Source organism: Mustela nivalis, assembly GCF_964662115.1.
Source record: "Mustela nivalis genome assembly, chromosome: 12".
Taxonomy (NCBI): domain Eukaryota; kingdom Metazoa; phylum Chordata; class Mammalia; order Carnivora; family Mustelidae; genus Mustela; species Mustela nivalis.
The window spans coordinates 2,987,505-3,010,072 of NC_139031.1; the positions used below are offsets into that span (position 1 = coordinate 2,987,505).

The following is a 22,568-nucleotide window of genomic DNA, read 5'->3' on the forward strand; positions in this document are numbered from 1 at the left end:
ACCGCCGCTCTGTGACCGCGCACAGAGTGTTGTACGGAAATCCGGAAAGCCTGGCTTTCTGCTCCGCGGGCCGCAGAATGTTCAGGACTCTGATCTGCTGCTCCTCTTCCGACGACTCCTGCTCCTGGGTTCTTCCTCCTTTGCCTGTAACTCCGCTCAACAAACATACAGAGACGCCGCTGATGAGCCGGACACACTGCCAGGTCCCGGGGAAGCAGCCAGAGCAGACAAAGTACTCGCTGTCGGGGCCTCGGAGTCCAGCAGGGAAGACGGACACACACAGACGTAGGCTTCGGTGCCACACAGCGAGCGCAGCGGGCGGAATGGGGGCTGGGAAGTCAGCAAACTGACTCCCCCAAGGGCGGACGTGGCCAGATCTGCTCTGGCGGCCGCGCCGCCCCCTGTTACTTGGTGGTTCCAGCTCTGCAACTTTCTCTCTCTGGGTCCCCCGTGCAGAATACGAGGGTGTCAAGGTCTGCTCTGGGGGTCCTTCCCTCTGCCCGGCGCCGTGCTGGGTGCTGGAGGGACCCTGCCTCAGCCTCGCAGCGTGCCGGGAGACTGGCGCACCCCATTCTGGAGATGGGAACGTACCCCTGGGGCCTCCCTCTGAAATGCAGATGGGGACACGCGGCAGAGGGGCCCTGAGACCTGTGCTGAGAAGGGGCGTCTGTCTGCAGCCTGAAGCGGAAGCCACGGAGGGCAGAAGGGAGTCAGGATCCCTCCCCTGCTCCTTCTCAACCAGCCCCTCTGGTATGTGGCCCGCCTGGGTTCGTCTGGGACCTCGGACATGCTTCTGAAACCACGCGGTTATGTTTCACCCTAAACTCCTCTCTGCATGGAGGTTTCACATCAAACATGCAGCTCCGTACGTGCGTGTCTGTTGCCTCGTGCTCACGCTTACACACTCCTCCACTCATGCCGCGTACGCGTCTGCACGGACACCCACGCAGAGTGTAGAAACACTGACTGTGATTCTCCGTGTCCTGTCCTGACATGGCTGAAGTCCTTGGCGGGGAAGCCGGTCTCACGGCCGGTGGACCCTCGGAAGACGCACCCAGAGCACGGGTGTGCGGAGCCGGGGCAGAACCGCGCTCACGGCGGAGAAAGCTAGTGCCGTTTGCTCAGCCCTGGCTTCCAAGGACACGACCGCGGAAAATCAACGCCGGGCTTCTTCAAAACCCTGGTTCGTGCCAGAGACCACTTGACTCAAGTTAGATCTCTGACTTCCACACGAATGTGGTTCCTGAGGGGACAGAAGTGAGGGGAAGCGAGTGGATTCACGACCAGCACGGACGGTAGTGTTGAACCTTCAAGTCCCTGCCGCCGGGGGCCGGGCATTCACATCACAAAAGGAAAAGATCCGAATTATACAACAGCCTTGCAAAATGGAAAATCAAAATGTTTCTGCATTTCTGCCTTTCGGCGCCATTCACGTCAGAATGTGAACTTACGCCTGCTTCACCGGATGGCGGGAGACGGAGTTACAGACAGAAATGAAGCAGTTACGAAGGACACAAAACCGGAAAAAGAAGAGTCCTCAGAAGAAACAACAGCAACGAAACTCACAGCAGCCGTGCTCGGCTTCATCCCTCTCCTCCTCCTCCTCCTCCTCGGGGGACATTCGTGGGACAGACCGCGTGCACGCAGGTGAAACCCACACCGTGCACACAGCGGTGTCACCTTTCCCTGCCTCTCGGGAGCACTGAGGGAGGGTCTCTGCCGCCGGCGGGGTGGGTGGGAGGGTGGCTCCGGCCTCGTGTGTCTAGGGACCTTGGATGAGACCCCACTTCCACGCGGCCGCCTCAGGGCCATCACTCAGCAGTTCACAGACGTCAGTGCGTGGCTTTACACGCTCACCAACGATGGCGAGAAGTGTCACGTTAACTTTGTACAGTTGCGCTTAACCTCTTGCTCTAGGAACTGACGGACGCTCAGGGCTGGTGACAAGGGCTTGAAATTCGGTGAGTGTCTCGGGGCTGTTGACTTGTTAAGCGTTAGGCTTCAGGAATGATGTGCACTGACGACACAGCATCCTGCCCTGTGGGCATCAGCTGGGGCGCAGGTCTCGAGGTTCGGCATAATTCTCAGAGTTTGAAGGAAGGAGCTCAGCTTCGTCTGTTTGCCCCATCAGGCAAACTACGGGAGAAATGATGCAGTGTACAGCGGCTGTCGCACTGTGCGGAGCGCGGCTGCGCCCGGGTCCCCACCACGGCTCCGGGAACCGCCATGTCCCGCACCCATGCCCATCCTTGTCATCTGTGTTTCCGGAAGTACTGTGATGAATTTCAGCCAAAACTCAGATCGCATTTTTTTTTTTAAGATTTTTATTTGAGAGAGTGAGCGAGCATGCGTGCGTGAGCGGGGAGGAGGGGCAGAGAGAGAGGGAGAAGCAGACGCCCCACTGAGCGAGGAGCCCGAAGTGGGGCTCGATCCCAAGACCCCAGGATCATGACCTGAATCAAAGGCAGGTGTTCCACTGACAGAGCCCTCCAGGCATCCCTCAGATCACGTTCTAATCTGAGCGCTCACAGTATACTCATGCCCAATCTCTCTTACACGCCGCTTTGTATCACACAGGACATGCTCAGTGTCTTACTCGCAGTGAGTGGCCAGTGACTATCTGCTGGTTAAATGGCGGATACAGAATCCGTCGACGGGATGCGTCCCTTGGGCACCCGCAAAGTTGGGCGGAGAAGTGCCGTGGCTGTGCCACGTTCTTTTGATAACCTCACAGTTGCCGGTTACCTGTTTGAAAGACCAGCTTTGGTTTCTAGAAAGTGCCAGAGATAATCTAGAGCTAAATTCTGTAACGAAGGTAGTGCAAGCTTGTCGACTGCGTCGATGGTCAGCAGCCGAGCCTCCCAGCAAAGACAGGGCTGTAGATTTCTTAGGCATCGGCCACAGCAAGACCGTATTCCTGGGGGCATTTGAGAGGCTTCCAGGCGGGATCCTCTCATCAGAACACGTTCACGATTATTCAGTATCTGCGGCAGGCTGGCGTCTTGCCTAGAAATACCTCCAGATTGTCCTCGTAAGTAAGGCAAACACACCGCCCTCGCTGTTGCTCACGGGCTCTCGTTAGAGCTGATCTTTATTTCCTTCCAGTGGACGCTTCTTAGAACTTAACCTTTGTGCCCCTGTGTTGATTTAATCTGGGAGATGAGGCAACAGAACAGGAGCAGAGGTTTTCAAGGGCAGCCCCGGGAGCCTCTGAGGGCTGCGCCTTCTATGCTTGTATCCCACTGAGTTTCCTTTTGAAGAAAGGGCTCCGCGGCTTACAGCACGTTATGAAAGGCCGGGATTCGTGGCTCTTTAAACGTCCTTCTGCCGCGCCGTTCTATGCTTCTGCAAGTTCTCCCGACACCCTCCGGCCGGGAGCCCTTAGTGCTCTGAACCATTTAATAATTGTTTTACTGCGTTTGTCTCACCACCTCCTCCTCGAGTTCTTGTCTTGGCGAATGCGTACATCTCGGCAAACTAAACCCCCAGCCCCGGGGCGCAGGGATGGTGGGAGCTCAGCACACGGAGCTCCCAGTTAACGGAGCCCTGACGAAATGCTTTTTAAAATCAATGAACAACTTTATAAAAAGAATAAGATTTCTTGGGGGATCTTGTGTGCATGTGAATATTAAAGTCGTTCTCTGCTTTGGGGTGGAAATCGTGGGAAAAGAAGGGAGAAAACCCCACACAGATGCTGGCACTTGGGTAGGCGTTGTTCTAGAAACCTCCCTAGCACTGGGGAGAAGGACAAGAGCAGTGATACTTGTACAGAAAGAGAGGAAATCTGTGCACGTGTATGTGAGCATGTGTGGGTGCACGTGAGTGTGCGCATCTGTGTGTGTGCAAGTCCTTGCGTGTGTGCGAGCCTGTGCGCCTGCAGGTAGACATGTGTGAGCCTGTATGCGCACCTGCGTGTACGGACATGTATGTGCGAGCACGCACACCTGGTGTATGGACACGCGCCTACACCTGCATATACGCACATGTACTTGTGTATCGGCTCCTGTGTACATGTATGTGTGAGAACCTGCACGTATGAACACGTGTGAGCACCAGCACACATGCATGTATACTTGTGTGAGAGTGTGCATCCGAAGAACACGTGTGAGCACCAGCACACATGCATGTGTACTTGTGTGAGAGTATGCATCCGCTCGCGTGTACATGCATGTGCGAGAACCTGCACATATGAACACACGTGAGAGCGTGCATGCACCAGCACACATGCATGTGTACGTGTGTGTGTGCATGTGTGCACCTGCTTGTAAGTACAGGTACACGTGAGAGTGCACCTGCCTTTGTGTGCATGTGCGTGTGTACGCCTGCTCGTGTGTACGTGTATGTGCACACACCAGCATGTGTGCTCGTGTACTTGTATGTACACACATGCTCTTACGTGTGCGTATGAGTGTGTACCGTCCACACCAACCCACGGTGTTTTACTAAAACTCACGCTTTAAAAACTCTGAAAATAAAACCTCTTCCCCCAATTTTCTCATTTTTGTCATGTCCCTGAGCACTTCAAGAGTCACTTAAACGGGATCAATGCGGGAGGACGCCACAACCAAATCCTTCACGGCACGTACATGAATGCTCGGCGGAGGAGGCGTGGGGTGGCGCGGGAACGGCCGCATGAGTGACACTTTTAATTAATCTTCTCCTGCTGTAGCAGCCGTGTTGTTAAAGTGTAGCAGAACAGATGTTCTCTCTTCGATGCCAGCCCCCGAACTGCACACTATTTTTATCCGAAGCCTCAGTGCCCCGAGTGGGCTGGGACGGGGGAGCTGGAGTCGGCATGCTTCATGGGGAAACACTTCCAGAAGAGAGAAGGAAGTGAGTCAACCAAACGCATGCCTTCCCTCGGCCGGGGCCCCTCTCTAAGTGAGGGGTGCGTCTCAGAAGTGCAGCCTCGAGAGCTCCCAAACGGCCCACAGAAGTGGCGGAAGTGAAGTTCACGGTAACTAAGTAGCAGTGGGACCCAGAGGCTGGGGCTCAGGCTGTCCCGGATCATCACAGAAGAACGGGGGCTTCAAACGCCCCCCAGGAAGCATTCCCGAAGGTCACGGTGTGTCTCATGGTGCTCGTCATCCTCCCACTGCCCAGGACACAAGCACCAGGGATCACTTCTACCTCCGCTGTAGCTTCTTCAACAAGACAGTAGCAGGCGCTGTAGATGGATGTTGGGTACTATTTTCGGTGGATTCTGAGACGCCAGGGACTGTAAGATGGACCCATGGATTTAAATAAGATCGTAGAGATGGTAGGATGCCTGCTGATCTCAGAAAAAACTCAGAGAAGTCTATCTTGGAAGCCAGGAGATGGTGTTGCGTACACGCTCTACTGAACTCCGGCGGTGCCGAGATCACCGGGAGGACCGGGAAAGGCGGAGGCGGAAGCGGAAGCAGGGGGTCTCCCGAGTCTCCAGCTCCACAGGCTGTGATGGGGCCTGGGAATCTGCATGTGTAACCGAGCCTGTGCGCTACTCTGGGAGAACCACTGCTTAAGGTCATAAGTCGGAGCGGGGTTTTAAGTGGTTGAGGGAGGGTTTGGAGGAGCTGCTCTTGAGGACCGTGTCAGTTTTCCAGGGCTGCCATAATGGAATTCCAACATCTGGCAGGCTTGGGACAACAGAATTCGCTGCCTCACGGTCTAGAGGCTGGGAGTCTGAGACAGGCAGGTGTCAGCACGGCCAGGTCCCCTGTGAAACCTGCCCGGGAGGGTCCTTCCACCTCTGGTGGTGGCCAGCCTGTCCCTTGGTCTTGCATCTCGGTCTACCTGCCTCTGTTGTCACGTGGCACCTCTGTCCTGCGTGTCTGTCCCTTTCCCTCTTCTTACAAGACACCAGCTATTGGATTAAGGACCCACATCATTCCAGAATGACATCATCTCCATTAATTACACATGTAGCAACCCTATTTCCAGATAAAGTCACATTCTGAAGCACTGGGAGTTAGGACTTCAATATATTATTTGGGGAGTGGGGTGGGGGCGACACAATTCAACCCATGGCAGGGACCTAGAGGTAGGTCTTACCCTGTGGTCACATATGGTACACACGGACCCTGTTTGCGTAAGACGTTCCCTTCTTCCCCTCCCCCGGAGATACTTCCCCATATACATGTCCTTGGCTAAACTGTGAGACACCCCTAAGCACCCAAAGAGGTACAGCACAGACGCAGGTCACCAGCAGAACAGACTTCCTCTGAGCGCTTGTGCCTGTGGAAGTATCCCGCGCTCACTCCCATTAGAAACCTGCGGGGATTACAGACAAGGGCTCCGAGTCACGTGAAAGTTCAAAGGACTCTTCTGTTCCCAGGCCTACAGATCATGATCATTTTGGCAATAAATGCATTAAACTTTACTTCTTAGGTAAGAGCATAACTTCATCTTCCCTGAGCTCACCTACGTAAAACCACATGCCCTTGGTTTCTGGGATCTGGTCTCCTCACACAGAAAACGTGGACAGCTATGCTGTTTGTAAGGACTAAATGAAGTTGACCTTCTTTGCAGTTCTTGGCCAATGCGAACGTGAAATGGATGGAAGCGGTTATTAATAATTATTAGCAATGTAAACATCCCTTGGTAGCAGCTCAGAACTCAAGGGAGAGAGGTTTGATGTTACGCTTAAGATCTGGGGATGTGGTGGTCTGTCTGCCCAGGCAAAGTGAGATTCATTGTTTGTGTGTTTCTTCATTTCATTTTGATTTGGTCTATCTGGGCTGAGTGCTCTGAGGACAGAGTTCCTCTTGTCCTCTGCATGAAGATGTGGGCACCTTCCACACTATCTAGAAAGGTCCAGATCCTGGCCCAGATCTTCAATATCCACTTCAGCTAACCATGAAGGCCACTACCAACTTCTTTGTATGCTCAGAAAGTAAACAAAAGTCCTTTGCCTAAAGATACATTCCATGATAAAGTTTGGTCATTTTGGCCCGATTTTTGCACAAAATAGAAACAATAGCTATTAGTAACTGACCTCTATGTAAATTCACATCACCAGTCATCAGAAATAAGAGGTGACAGTACTTCCTACTATAGGGAAAAGGTGACAATAGTTGAAGGCCCCCCCTCTTAGGTGTGAGTCAGAGCTAGGGCAACAACAATGACAACAGTAATATCGTCATCATCACCATCATCAACACCATCATCATCATCATCATCAACACCGTCATCAACACACTGTCATCATCATAATCAATAGCCCTGTCATCATTATCAACAATAACATCATTAGCAATGAGTAACAGGACCATTCTCATCGACAGCACCATCATCAACAACAATGTCCTCATCACCATAGTGACGTCACCATCACCACCATCATCACAGTCACCAATAACACTGTAATCACCATCACCATCACCAATAACGTCACCCGTGCTGAAGAACAGTAACATCGTCACCTCTACTGCTACTAGGTCCTGCTAGGAGTACTTTATGAATAATAAATCACTTAAGGTTTATGACCACTCTACCAGGCAGGTACTCTAATTATCTCAGTTTTATAGACAAGACACAAGGAAGTCACTGCTGTAGCTTCCTCCTTGGTGAAGGACCACCTGCCATTCTCCCTGCCCATTTTTACCAGTTTCCAAACTCGCTCTTTCTTGGCCACCTACAGCTTTTAGAGTCTTCCCCTAATAATATGCTACATTCTGCCCCTTGTGGTTCTCTAGCTGGTGACACGTCCGTCTCCTTGACGGTGGGCTCCTGGCGCATGGGGGCCCGTTCACACCCATGACGCGGTGACGCAGCCCATCCCAGCCGTGGCTCTTGTCAGCTCCCTTCCCGTGCTGGTCGCCTTGATGGGTTTCACGATGTGGTTAAGGTCCCTAGACTCCGGGCTACTCGCCAGCGCCTCTGCCTTGCCCATCCTGGCCCATCCTGGCCTGCGGTCAGTATCTCGCAGACGGGAAGCATCAGAGAGGCTCTCAGCTTGGACCGCTCCGTCTCTGTGGCCCCTCTGGCTGGAGGACAGATTCCCTGCAGGTGGTGCGGCTTACACCCTGGAGGGGCGGCAGGCACTGGCAAATGCCCGCTCTGCCCCGACCCTGCCGGGGCCTGGGAAGGCAGGTACGAAGATGCGGGGCTGCAGCGCCCTCTTGTGTCCGAGCCTCACCAGGGCTCAGCATATGCGTCCGCGGGAGGAGCCCTGGGAGGGCAGCCATCGGCTAAAATGGTCGCTTGTCCCTGTGCACAGGAGATCACAAGAGTGATCCCCACGGGCTCCTGGAGAATTTAGATGTGGAGGAAATACCGATCCTAGCCCTGCCCGTGCCCCTAACTATGTGCTTTGGGCAAGATGTCTAAAGTGTGTTAACAGTCTCATGTGTAAGAGTGGGTAGCGGTTCTGCTTGCAAGAAGGGGGCCGATGAACTCCGGGACCCTTAGAGCAACCTCTAGGGCCTGAATCTACGAGTTTTTGTTAGGCAGCGTGTCACCATGCATCTGTGACTTCCCTGAGGTCAAGGACGATGCCTTATTCACACACAGCACAGAGAGGATTTCCCCTGGTTCTCCCAACCCCCTGTACACGGCTCAGTAACAGCACCGATCGCACGAAAGGACATTCCTCCCTCAACACGAGGCCCTCCAGGCAGGACCTCTGTTCAATTCTTTGATTCCTTAACACCTAGAGGTATACAGCAGCTGCTCAATAATTGAACTGGGTGGAGGAGGGAGGTGAAAGCCAGAACCTGTCTTAGGGCAACAAGGCGGGGGGCGAACGGGGCTTCTCCCTGACATTTTAATGAGTCTGCTGAGAAGGACACCAGGCAGGATGGGTGTTACTCTGTCTATGGGTTCCCTAACTTCATGTCCCCGTATGGACTGACAGCCACAGAGGATAAAATAGGCGGCTTTTGAAAATGTGTTTCGAGTGCTGTATCTTCAGCCAATGGCTGTGTAACAAGATCTAATACCCTCTCCTGGGGGAAAAAATTAATGGAAGTGAAAGCAGATGTAACATTTAGCCAGGTGTCTCTGCTCATTTTTCTTTGAATGTGACTATTTTAAGAAAACTGGATGATCCAAAAAAAAAAAAAAAAAAGAAAGAAAGAAGGAAGGAAAGAAAACCAGATGATCCTACTTTGTCTCCTTGGAGAGAAAAAAGTTGCTGACTTACTCGGCACCACAATTCCTGAAAAGAGCTTTGTAAGAACTTCTGCTTTTTCAAATTCATTTTTCAATTCTCTCTGCCCCTGCTCCATCTTCTGCTGCCATTTTGGCTTTTTTGTGTTGAAGAAGACCACAGTTGTTCTACATTTGATGTACTGAACTTCCCACTGTCCTGAGTGTGTTACATAGGGGGTCGGCGTCACCCACGAGTTACACGATGATTTGTAGTTCTTAGACTGAGTGTGCATTTATTTACGTGCTGGGTATGGGCTCGACTCCTAACTGTTGGTCTCTCCTTGGCTCCTTACTAGCCTGCAAATCCCCTCGTGGTAGTAGGACAAGTGGCTCAAACCACATCCCCTAGATTCTCACACAAATGTGAGCCATCCCGTGTTTGAAGCTACGGCACTGGTGTGCACGACACGGACAGAACTTACGAGAAAAAAAATGTGACTTTTGAGCTTTGTTTGTCACCTTTTTCCTTAGCAAATCTTCCAGGTTTGCCTCTCGTTCTTTCACTGGGTACCAGGTGCCAAGCACACAAAACTTTCGACAGCCAGCCGTCACGTTCAGCGGGACCCACGGGGGAAGAAGTGTTCACGGAAGCACCAGCATGGTGGCCACATGGCGTGGGGTCTGGTGCCGCTGCTGCTACCGACTGGCTGGGTGGTTTGCCTGAGTCACCAACAGCTCTGTGCCTTGGATTCCTCAACAACAGAGCAAGGAAAGTGGGATTCACAATCACTGCACTACGTTTTGTGAGAACGTTCTTCCTCCCGTGGACTGATGGTTCAAGTCAATGACGGCGGACACCGACGGTGCCAAAGAGCTCCCTGAAGCAGTCAAGAACGATGAATTTACAGCCAACAGGATGCGTGGTAAACGGCCTTACAGTTTTGAAGACAGTTTATGGTATGGTGTAACGAGAAGAATTTATTAATATGAAAACTGCTTTATTCAACCACGCTGGACAGTATGGAGTAAGTACCAGCACCTTTGAAATATTCTGACAGACCAGTTTTAGAAAGTCTCCTGGACTCATGACTGTCCAGGGTTGGATCCTTGAGACAGAAACATGCCCACTTCTCTTACGGCTCCTCCCGGCTATTTAAGCTTTGTTATTCAGTGATAACCAAGAGGGAGCTCCTAACTGGGACCAAGAACTGGTAAGAAACTCCCCTTGGCAATCTGGTGTGCTGCTTCGAGCAGACGTCGCGGACCGGTCACCTGTGGTTCAGCTCTGGCCTGCTCATGCTCTGCTCAGCCAAAAGGAACGTGTTTCAAATCGTAGTTGGTTTCCAACATTTGGAAATTCGATTTTTGTATAAAAATGTGGGTTTTGAAGTTCTGTTGAAATACTGTAAGATCCAGAAATCAGCTTCTGAATGGCGGCGACTGGTTGGCGCTGAGGAGGAGCTGTTCTTCTCAATCCGGGGGTGTTCTCTCCAGCGCCCTAAAGGGCCCTCACTCCCCATTATAATCTGCAGCGTGGGATTGACTCACGGACTCTCTGTCCCCGCGCCCCTAAGCATCTGCGCGTGCTAGTGTTCTCCAGCAGTGAGGAAGGGGAGAAGCAGGAGCTCGGGGCTGGACAAGCGTCTCTTCTCCGACTCCTCCTTTTCTTTTCCCTCAGCATCAATAATTAAGCTTGGAATGGATTCTTTTGAGGTGTTATCTAGGATGGAAACTTTTGTTGCGGGCCAGGTACATATTTCCAATCGAATACTCGTAACTCATCTCTGCTAGGCAAGTCATGTTCCCTGGTTTAAACCCCAAACCTCACCTGCTATGGGAACCTGGGCGGGAGACAGGGACGGCTATTTTGCTGGGGGTCAAAACAGGCCGGCAGTGTGGCTTAAGGTAAGGATTCTTTTGGTCCGGAGCAAAGGCCTTCTTATCTCCATCTAGAAAACAAACTTTTCGCAAACAGCCACGAAGTGGAAAAATAAAATGGACTTTGTCTGAGTATCTTCTTTTAAAAAACAGTCCAGACCATGAAATGACACCCTGACACGATCAGAGAGCTGAAGTCACACCCTGTCCAAGGCGTGGGAGGCAGCGGCAACAAAACCCAGCTTACCCCGGACGGCCACGGCGTGACCTCCGGGGACTCGCTGGCCGCTAATGAGTCTCGAAGATGTCACACCCCATTAGCTGACAGTCACCACGTTTCCACAAAGGACAACTCCATACGACCGACCCCATACTGAATTTTGACCTCAGAGATGAGCTGGGATTCACGGTGTACTTGGGATCGCTCAGTGTGTGAAGTTCTTCTGTGTTAAGAGATGCACCATCGCACGTGGCCGGAGTTACCCGATGTCTGGAGAAGGTGCCCGGGTCGCGTGGGTGCTGGCGTGTTCCTTACAGCTTCTCTGCTGCGTCAGTCTGGGGAAAGAACAATCCTGCACGCTTACGACGGCGAGAACAGGAGGTCACAGAGTCCCCAAGAACCCAAAGGGAGCCTCCTAGGACATCTCCATCACTGGCCACCTAGCTTCCGCCTGGAGAACTCCTGGAAGGACCTTCCGCTGTCATGGTGTGGACATGGAGGGCACACCCAGCTGGAACCTTAGAGCAGAGCTTACCACCCTTCGTGGCTTTTCCTCGTGTTCTGTGCCGACCCAACTCCCTGAAACCCCCTCACGGGTCCCAGGGCTTCCTCTGAAGAAGCATGTCAAGTCTGCCCAACAAAGTCTCTATCCACTTGGAAAATTCGTTCAGACCCATGTGCTGCGTGTTACAGACAGAATTTGAAATCTGCACATTTTTCTTGCTTAGGGTCCTCTTTCGTTGTTTCCGACATTTCTGCCTAAACAAGGAAATCAGTGCTTGCACTTTCATATCCTGCGGGTGTACCTTCACGAGCGACGGCAGGAAGTAATAAAGAATATCTTGGCTTTCCACATCATGACGGGTAGCTTTCGTAACTTTAAAAAAGGACACATGAGTTCTTTTCTGGGAAGTTCTAGAGTATGATTCTGACTTCGAACTCAGTTTGTGTTGGCCTCTAAGTGTAGCACTTCGGTGTGGCTTTTGTTCATTCCTTTAGGAGATGTGCTAAGGGGAAACTGAGGCAGGGTAAGGGAACAGACAGTGCCAAGGGGGTTGGTACAAGTGAAGGAGATGCAGGCAGAGATGAGCTGGGAGGGAGGGGAGGACGGGCCCTTCCACGGGCTCCAGCCCAGGAGGGCCTGCACCCGCCCCCACGCCTCCTGCACACACGGTGGCGTCCTCGTGGGGGCTGGGCTCAGGGAGCGCACCTGTACCAACTCCACGGCCATCCAGTCTACGATAGCGTGGCTGCGTAGACGCCAACGAGACAGGTCCTGACTTTGGGGAGCTTAGTGCCCAGGAGGGAAGGTGTAAGACACAACAGCCTAGCGGAGGCCACAGAGGCTCTCAGAGGAAGGAGAAAGTGAGGAGGTCCGAGAAAGTTCATGGGCTCGGACACGGGGGGTTGTAGGCATCTGACAGGCTGAGGAGAGGCAGGCAAGTAGTTTTACGGGTTTAGGAGCATCTCAGGCATCTATACCAGCAGTGGCCTTCCAAGAGGAGAGAGCAGCAGGGGCGGCGGCTCTGTGGGACGCAGCTAGAATTTCGGGGCACGGAAGCTGGTAGGGGCAAGAATGACTGGCATTCTCGAATTTATCATTTCCAAATTCACCGCTCTCCAAAGCGGTCTCACCATGTTCCTGGATTGACCTGGAAAGCCCGTGCTATTCTTCCAAACTAATAACATATTATAATGCCAATAAGACTTCGTTTTGATCTGTTTTGTCTATCGAAGTTCCTGTAACGTTGCACTTGACAACGGGTGGGCAGGGCCAAGTCGGAGGCGCTCAGACCCGACCGTAGGCTGCCTCTGGAGCTGGCCGAGGAGGGTGGGGTTCCGTTTACCAGTCACTTGGTGAGCTGTCCCCTTCTCACAGATGGTGCTTTTTCTGCCCTGGGTCTGGGGCAAACGGGATTTAAGGCAGAGAAGATATAAACGCAGAGATAAAATAAAACTAGCTTAAAAGGATTAGGTGGGAAAAGCAGAACGATGTAAAAATAAAGATTAAAATAAAGGAGAGAAATCCAGGAAACAGGGTAGAACATCCAGTGTGTGCTCTGGGGACCTACCGATGGGGCGGGGGACATCTGCTCCCTCGGAGCTCTCCAGCCGCCCTGCTAGGGGTGGGGGCGTGGCTCCCAGCCCACACTCATTTTGGACATGAACACCTGGTCAGGTGTGTGGTCTGCAAACATTCCCTCCTCCCCCAACGTGTACTGCCTCTTTGCTCTGTGGAGGGCGTCCTTGGCTGTGCACCCACTTTCCCCCAAGTTCCCTTTCCTGCCCATTTGTTGAACAAGAGCTCAGCAGGGACAGGACAAAAGTAACAAATCATTTTCCATCAGCAGTCTCCTACAGAAGTCCTTCCACGGTTTCCCAGCTGTTGCTTTGCAGCTGAGAAGTCTGACACTACCCTAAGTATTTAAAATAAAAGGAGAAAAGGAAAGACAAAAGAAAAGAAAAAACCCTCCATAGTGCCCCTCCCTGTAACCTTATGTAATTTCGAACCTTTGAATTATCAAGCTTCCCTCAAAGGAACTAACGTCAGCTCCTTCCTCACATTCTTGTAAGACGTCCAATACTTCTCTCCTCTCCAATGATTCAGAGCCTGGTGGGATTTTTTTCTAGTGTATCTTGGCTTATTTCCCCCCTTTTATTCTTTCCAGTCTCTCCAAGAACCTCCACACGGCAGAGGCATTTCTCGGAACTGTTCTCCATAGCTCTCAAGATTTCTTTGAGTGTTTGTCTCTGTCCAGGTGTGGTCTTCTGGGCGGCGCTGCTGGATGCCCAGATTACTGCCCGGTGGGATTCTGTTCATAATGTTGCCCGGGCAAGGACGCTTTGGAGAATGAAGGAAAGGCTCTGAAAATGATTATCAGGCCTCCACAGGTCTTTGTGAGGCATCATCTGTGCCTCCTTGGAAAACCAGGGTGTGTAATGATTGATTCCTCTGTTCAGTTTTTCTTTTAAACTAAAACGATTTAGGGGAGGGCAAACATTCTGTTGAGTCAGTTTACCCTTTTAATTTAGCTTTTAATTGTAATTCTGGAGCAGTTAACACGCAGTGTTGCATGAGCTTCATGTGCATGACGTGGTGGTTCCACCGTTCCCTACAGTGTTCACTGCTCATCAAGACGAGTCACTCATCGCTCCCTCCACCTGTTTCCCCCACGCCCCCCTCCCCACCCCCCATGACCATCGGTGTGTTCTCTGTGGGTCAGTTTCTTGCTTTGCCTTTATTTTCATTCTGTCTCTTTTATTTGTCTCTTTGTTCATTTGTTTTGTTTCTTCAATTCCACATAGATGTGAAATCATACATCATTTGTCTTTCTCTGACTCACTTATTTCCTAGTACTCTCTAGATCCATCCGTGTCGTGGCAAATGGCAGGATTTCATTCTTTTTCACTCTTTAGTACTCCACCGTATGTACCCACCGCAAGCTCTTTACCCATACCTCTGTCCACGGACCCTTGGACTGCGTCTATAATTCGGCTATTGTAGACAATGCTGCAGTAAACACGGGAGTGCATGAATCCTTTCCAATTAGTGTTTTGAATGCTCTGGGTAAGTATCAAGAAGTGGAATTACTGGATCATATGGTAATTCTATTTTTAACTTTTCGAAGAATTTCCATACTGGTTTTCATAGTGGCCGCATCACTCTGCGTTCCCACCAACAGAGCACGAGTGTTCCTTTTCCTCCTCATCCTCACCAACACTTGTTGTTTCCTGTGTCTTTGATTTGAGCCGTCCTGACAGGTGTGAAGGGATGTCTCATTGTAGTTTTGCCTGTATTTCCCTGAGGATGAGTGATGTTGAACATTCTGTCACATGTCTGTTGGCCATCTGGATGTCTTCTTTGGAAAAATGTCTGTTCATGTCTTCTGTCCATTTTTAACTGCTTGTTTTTTAGGTGTTAGAGCAGTTCTTTACATATTTTAGATACTGGCCCTTTATTGCATATGTCATTTGTAAACATCTCCCATTCTGCAGGTTGTTTTTTTAGTTTTGTTGATTTCATTTATTTATTTATTTATTTACTTACTTACTTAATCATGTCCTTCATGAATTGTGCTATGAATCCTAGGCTTTAGCTTTCACTCTCGACGTGATCTATCTCTTTTTACTTTCCATAAATTCTTCAGTGTTTTGTCTGCTGGCATCCCCCTTCTTGATGAACCAGTGGTGCCATTTATTTTTTTCATTTTCTGTGTCTTTCACCACTTACTGTAAAAAGGAGAGAGATGTATGTGCTCTGGAAGCCATTCTGAAGAAAAATACACTTTAGGAAATGTGATGTGGTGGTCCAGAGCGAAGTGGCTGGCTGGAGAGAGAGAGCGTGAAGGGAACTTGACGGGTGCAGGCTCTCAACTCGCTGGAGTCGGGGCAGTGGGCATGGAAGGACTATGCAGGTCATGGAGCTGTTACAATTGCACTGAATGGACATTTCAAGGAGCACGTTTTCAGGAAAGACTTTATTTTGTCTGAAGTGCCCTGTCCCCTGGTACTGGCCCAGCTCAGACACTTGCTGGTGATGAAGGGGTCCGGTGGGAAAGTGAGAAGTTTCTCCCCCAAGGGAAATACTTGTTTGGCTGTTACTGAGGAGGAGCAACAGGGCTCCTTTTGAGGGTTCTGCTTGGAGTCTGACAGCATTTACTGTTGAGTTTAACATCTTCCAAAGAATTCATGTAAATTTTACTAACGATTTAACCTGCCCTAAGAATCCCTCTCCTTGTTCTTAGTACCCACAGCCTCAGAGGGCGTAGCTCCAAGTGTCTGCGACACTGAACAGCTGTTCTTCCCCAGAGACAGAGCAGCGATGCTCCAAGGAGCCTGCAGCCTGACTCCCCACATTCACGTGGACAGACTCAAAATTAGAAAGGGCAGCCCAGGTCAGTGCCTTGGAAACCCGGTGTAAGAGATGTCTAGAGGATTAGGTAGCTTGCGGAAGCAAACCATGTGCTTTTCTCTTTAAAATCTTGTCATAGGGGATTGAAATCACCCTATATGTTTGAAGCTAATAACACAGTTTTGTCCATAAGGATGCAGATGATTTATTATTTTTCCAGCTCCGACACTATTACTTATAATTATTTGAATTAACATCAGTGGAAGAGAATATTTGATGCCTACATCGGGCCAGAGTGAGAGAGCGTGCACCTGCTTCGGTGTGTACTGAAGGACTGGGTGTGAACCAGCATTAGCTCTGGGCCACACTGGAGGGATCTGGAGCTGTCTTCTCCTCACGTATGGCCGACAGCTATCATTCAGCGAGAAACACTGGGCAACAAACTTTCGCCGGGATAATTTCTGTATCAGTGTCAAGATCAGTAGACATTTCCATTCCTTCCGGGAAGAGATACGTGGCACGTGGGCACCCCCTCCTTCCCTCGCTGCTGCGTGTGGCACACATGACCAATCAATTGCTCACGACGTTCCTCCTCGCTGAGCTGGACTTGGCCGAAGCTTGCTTCTTACCTACAGCACTGTAGCCAGTGACTTGCAGTGATGTGGGGTTGGGTCAACACCTATTTCTCGTCCCTGCCACACATGGCTTTGCTCTGACTACAACTCAGGGAGAACGTAACATAGCACATCAGTGAGCAATTCTATATTCCCTGAGGTCCAGATGTGGCCAGGGTGGCTGTGAGCACTGGGCAGCTGAGGGAGTAAAGGCAGAGAGAGGAAATGGCACACACAGAGAAATTAGCCAGTACTGGAGAAAGTAAGAACCTCTGGTTCCTTCGTAAGTTCTGCCGAGAACTGGCTGTGGAGGGCTCCCACGGCTTACGCGCTCCGGAAGCCACCAGGCTCTAACACTCTGTGCCTAACAGAGGGGTGATACAAGGTTCTGTGGCTCTGTCAACCACAGTCACTTCTGGAACGTTCTACCCTGCTAGGGTAAGGGCAGACCCCGAGCTTCAGGCTCCACCTGATGAGGTATCAGACGGCCACTCACATTTGGAAACACCGAGTGAAGGATTTGCTTTGTTAATTTCACAGAGGTGAAGCCTCCGTAGCATCAGCCCCACCTTCCAGATGCCGAGGCAGGGGCTGGTGGTCAGGTAAGACACTCTTACCTGTGATGGTGACGGTGACAACGGCAACAGTGATCGCAACATTAGCTGTCACTTACTAACTACACATTTGCTGTCGAAGACGCCGTGGTAAGCACTGTGTGTGCGTGATCTCCCTCTGTTCTGACAACAACCTGTGAGACAGGTGCTGTCGCCACCCTAGCTTCCAGGCTGAGGAAACAAGGGGTCAGCTAGGCGAGCCAACGTGCCCAAGTACAGAACTAGAAGTGGAGGGACCCAGCTTGTAGCCAGCTCCGTCCGATTTCATCCTTCCTTGCTGTCCACTTCTGTGACTTCTCTCTCCATGGCAGCAACAGCCCCGAGCACTTAACAGTAAGAAGAAAATCAGATAGAGCCCTTCGCTGTATTTTAAGCTTATGTCATTGTATTTTATTTCAATTTGACTTCCAGATGCAGAAGTTTCTCTTGATAAATTAAGTTGCTGAGTCTATGGCCTAGTGTCTTAACCACTGGCAAGTTGCTCCTAAATCACAACTTAACACCGAAGAGAGGTGAGGGCCAGAACCGCCGCAGGATTCCTAACACAGGTTGCTCCACGCTCCACTCAGAACAGGAAGAAAAGCAAGAATACCATGTTGGGTTCCAAGAAAAAGAAGTTGATTTATTAATTTTGAAACAGGAAACTGGAATGAAATAGCGTACGATGCTTCATGCACAGGTCCTGTTCTCCTGGTGGAGTTCAGGCATTTCTTAGAAATAGGGCTGACTGCGTCCGTAGGGCAAACTCGAAGGAAAATGAATCATGCTCTCGGGATTCAGTTTGAAGAGAAAAATCCGATTCTCTAAACACAGGCCATGATTGTAAAACTCAGATTTTGTAAATGGTGCTCTTTGAGTCAGCGGCTCCGTGGCTCTCACGGTTGACTTCAGCTGGGGAGGAGGAAACTCCAACTACTTTTCAAAGCTCTGTGTGGCGTGAGTGTTCATTTCCCTTTCTAACATGGGAGAAGACTTTCTGGAGAAAATGCACACTCCTGCTCACACGCCAGCGTTGTCTTCTGGAAGCCTGGTGTAGACCCCACTGCTTTCCTCAGCGGCCCTTCGTCTTCCTTCCAGAAAGCGGTGCCGCCCTTTCTCCGTCACCAGGTCTTATGGGGCTGCCCTTAAATTTGTGTCCCTGAGAAAAACAGTGACAGAGCTTCTCTCCTCTCTTTCTTACAGAAGAAGGTGATTTGGGTCACACAAGGGAGGTGTGGGTTAGCTGTGTCCCCCCAAAAGATCTGTGCAGTCCTAATCCCAGTACTTGTGAGCGTGCCCTTGTCTGGAAATAGGACCTTTGTCCATGTAACCGAGGTAAGATGATGTTGACGGGATGGGTGGGTCCTCACCCCCGGTCGGTGTCCCTACAAGGAGACAGAAGCGGGCTGAGAGACACAGGAGGAAGTGCCTCTGGAGGCAGCGATCGGGGCGGGTGCCTCTACCACCAGGATCACCACCGATTTCTGGCAGCACGAGAAGCTGGAGAGGGGCGCGGAGCCTCCAGGAAGGCCAAGCCTGCGGACAAGTTGCCTTCTCACTCTGGCCCCCAGAACCGCGAGAACACATTTCTGCTGCTCTAAGCTCACTGAGCTTGTGGTAATGGGCTATGGCAGCCCCAGAAAACAATACAGATGGTGACTACTTTTTTCCTTTAAGAGAACACAGGAGGTGCCCAAGGCTTGAAGGTGATGTCCCAGCTCTGCGGGCATGCAGCCAAGCTTCTGAGCTAGTGCCCGGGGCCGCTGAGGAATCAGCGCCAGATCCCGTCGCGCGCAGTGGTCTGACAGTAAACCCACAGCCGTGCCCACGCCGCCTGGGCCAGCTCCTCCAAGGGGCCGATCAGAATCTACCCTCGCCTGGGGAAAGCTCTGGGGAAGGGACAAGCCCTCACTGAGCCTCCAAAGACAAAGCACAGAAGGGGGGGGGCAGTACGTTCAGTGTAGGGAGCTCTAACATCTCTTTGTAAGAGGAGAAATCACAAGGAATCAGAAATGGGGACATAAACACCAAAAATGAGGAGTGTGCTTTTCAAATCGTAGAGCTGAACACGTGTGAGGTTCTTCTATCACCGCCATCGTACTGGGTCAGTGAGAAAACCAGCCAACTGGAACTTATGGGTATTTCCCGGAAAATCGCTATAAAGTGTTACATCATAACGCCAGATTCTGGATGTTCCGCCGGAGCCCCGAGATCTGGAGAACAATCTAAACATCTGTACATTAAACACGCGGCGCATTTCCACCGGGTCCTACCGCTTCCCGCTTACAGGTGTTCCTCACGCAAGCTCTCGGTGACCGTCTGAAACGCACGTCTTGTCGACAGAGACGCTGGCACGGGTGGGAGGGGCCTTGCTCGGTCGGGAGTGGAGGTAAGTGTCTTTGCTCACCTGTGCTATTTTAACCTATCGTGTGCCAAAGTATAAAAATAACATATGCCTTTAAAAATGTTTACATAATTAAAATTAAGAATTTAAGAATCACAGAGGCGCCCGGGGAGCTCCAGTCGGTGAAGCGTCTGCCTTCAGCTCAGGTCATGATCTTGCAGAAGACGGAGCCCCGCATCGGGCTCCCTGCTCCGCGGGGCGCCTGCTACCCCCTCCCCCATCCACTTGCGTGGACGCACTCTCTCCATCTGTCAAGTCTTAAAAAACTCACACAGAAGTACAGAAACGACAGACCTCGAGGAAGCACAGACCGAATGCTAAGGAAGTGGAGAAACCAGCACCAGACGAGGGGACCTAGGGGACGTGTGACAATGAGGGTGCGGACGGCCCGCGGCTGTGAATGGGCACCTGTTCTGGCTGTTGGTGTCCGCCCTGTCCTGGTTCTAAATCCTCGGGCCACAGCCCTGTCCGTGGTCCAGACGGAGCGGGTCACGCTCCCTGAGCGACGGCTGAGCCCCTGAACGTGAGGCGTCCCCAGAGCTCCCTGCCCCCACTTCCCACAGACCCCCCTAATGTCCTCACGGTTTCCCTCAGCCCAGTTGGGGGGGCTTCCTTGTTGCTGGGGACACTCTGGCTGCATCTTCGAGGCCACGTTGGTCGGCCCAGCGCTGCGGGGGGCGAGGGAAGCCCGCAGGGCCAGGGGTGGGGACATTAGTTGGCTCAGAGGCTTACGGGGTCTCCAGAGTAGCATCAGGGTGTCGGAGAAACACTCGGGGGATGGAGTTAACAAACGCTGCCGCGGGCTGGACGGGCGGGTCCGCGCTCATCGCTGCGGGGAAACGCGGGGGGAGGGGAACTGCTGAGACTTCGTGTTGGTTGTTGCCTTGGACAAACCTCCGCTGGACCGGCGGGGGCTCCCCGGCCGTGGGGACCCTCCATGCGCTCTCGGGGCTGCCCGGGCTCCTCTGGTGCTGCACCCCGCCTTCCCTCCAGTCCGAATCTCACTCGCACCTTCATCTGAAGAGTCACTTCACGGGAGCCTTTCCTTGCTTTGTCGTCCCCAACACGACCCCACGCGATTGGACTCCAACAGCACAATCATGTGAAACTTTACCCCGCGGCGGTCACCGGCAACACGGGTGGGGGACACCAGGGGCAGGACCCGGATTAGTTTCATGGTGGCCAAGTCTCCCCTCACTGCACCCGGGGCCTTTCTAGGCTGCACCACGCAAGTCTTTCTAGAAAACCCCCTTTTAAAAATGAGGTTTTGATTAGGTTTCAGAGGCCAAAGTTAATTTGGACCTTTGAGTGACTCGAGCCAGAAACAGGTTAATACGAAAAGAATATTTACAGAGAAATGCTTTAGACCAGAGGGCTCGTTCACGCGGATGCTGAGATACGGCGACGCGCTAAATACTTAAATGGAGTCTAGATGCCGGATCCTCGTCTGGGACGTTCTGCGTTGCGTTCCCTTCCATCCGGCCCTTCTGGGTTTTGTCAGGACGCCGCGGGCTTCACAGTCACTTCCTCCTCCTGGAGCCCCGGTCCCGGCCATCTGCTGCCGCGGCTTCGGTCAGGCTCTGCCTCAGCTCCGCACATGCAACTCCCCGTGGACAGTCAAAGCATCGGACTCTCGGGTTCTTTCCTGCTTTGGCTCCCGAGGTCTCAGCCACTGGCCGGCTGGTCCCCAGCACGCACGGGAGAGCGGGGTTCGGTAATAACCTTGGAGGGGTCAAGGGGGGGCTGAAGTTGTACTTCAGAGGCCCCCAGCCCCAACCCTGTTATCTGGGGAGAGTGTCTGGGGTGAGCCTGGGGTGGCCCAGGGCGGTGGCGTTCTGTCGTGGGGCCTCTCCAGACTTCGGGAGTCATGAAAAGAGGGTGAGGTCGTGCCCTGGCCAGCAGCTGGCAGAGGCTAACAGAGACCGAGTCCAGCAAAAATTCCTGTTCTTCACCACGGCTCGCGAGACAGAGCTGCTCCTGGCCGCGTCCGTCCCCCTGCCGCGGCGTCTCGCCTCGGAGGTGACCTCGGGGGCTCTTCTTGGAGACATGATTTGTAATGACCGTGTGTACTGGCGCTTACCTTTGCGTGGGTTCCTACCTTGTTCTTCTAGGATATGAGAACAAAATGCAAAATGCTGGTTTGCCCACTGTGGGACGTGGCTACTGTTCTGTGTGTGCGGACTGTGTGACCGGGAACGCTCTGGGATAAATTATCCATGAATTACGTCACTGGAGACTAGTTTGTTTTTTCCTGTCGGAGACTGTTTCTATCATGTCCATCCTTAAATATGCACGAGAAATTGATCTGTGAAATTCCTTTATTCCCTTTAGACACGGCCTACGTCCATCAAGGTGGGAGGCACTCACTCGCCCACTCCCAGGACCGTTTGCAGACCATGCTGAACTCTGGGATTAACAGCGTGCAAACCCTCGGATGGGCTGTAAACCGTGAGGGAAGGTGTAAGACCCACGGAGAGGTGGTGCGGTGACCTGCCGGCGGTCCCCCATACCGGCCACCGGGCAGGACCTGTCCTGTTCTGGGACTCACTCCCACCATCGACCCACACTCACCTGCTGGCGGTCCCCCATACCCGTGACCCGTGACATACCCTGCCCCCGTTCTGGGACTCGCGGCCCCCCGCCCCCCCGCCCCCGCACATCTGGGCGCCAGCCGGCCGCCCCGCTCACCTTCGCACTTGAGCAGGAAGAAGTCGGCGCCGTGGCTGAAAGACGCGCTGAAGTATGTGCAGTTCTCCACCAGGTCGCAGGACAGGCACTGCCTGTTGAAGGTGCCCACCGTGCTGGCGCTGCAGGGGCAGAGACAGTGGGCCGTGAGCCCCGCGGACCAGGTGCAGATCCCCGGTGGCCCCGGAGCCCCCCACGCGCTCGAGTCCCTGGTGCCGGGGTCTGAGCGCTGGGCCCCTGGCGTTCATCT

At 52.3% G+C, this 22,568-nt stretch overlaps 1 protein-coding gene across 4 annotated transcripts in view; it reads right to left on the reverse strand.

Annotated features, from left to right (window-relative positions):
* Positions 1-22,568, reverse strand: part of DPP6 (dipeptidyl peptidase like 6) — an 841,237-nt gene that overhangs the window by 37,468 nt on the left and 781,201 nt on the right. For all 4 annotated transcript variants that reach the window (XM_082692922.1, XM_082692925.1, XM_082692923.1 and 1 more), the window contains exon 16: positions 22,322-22,440. In XM_082692922.1, the coding sequence (XP_082549048.1) occupies positions 22,322-22,440 (119 nt within the window). The remainder of the gene's footprint in view (positions 1-22,321; positions 22,441-22,568) is intronic.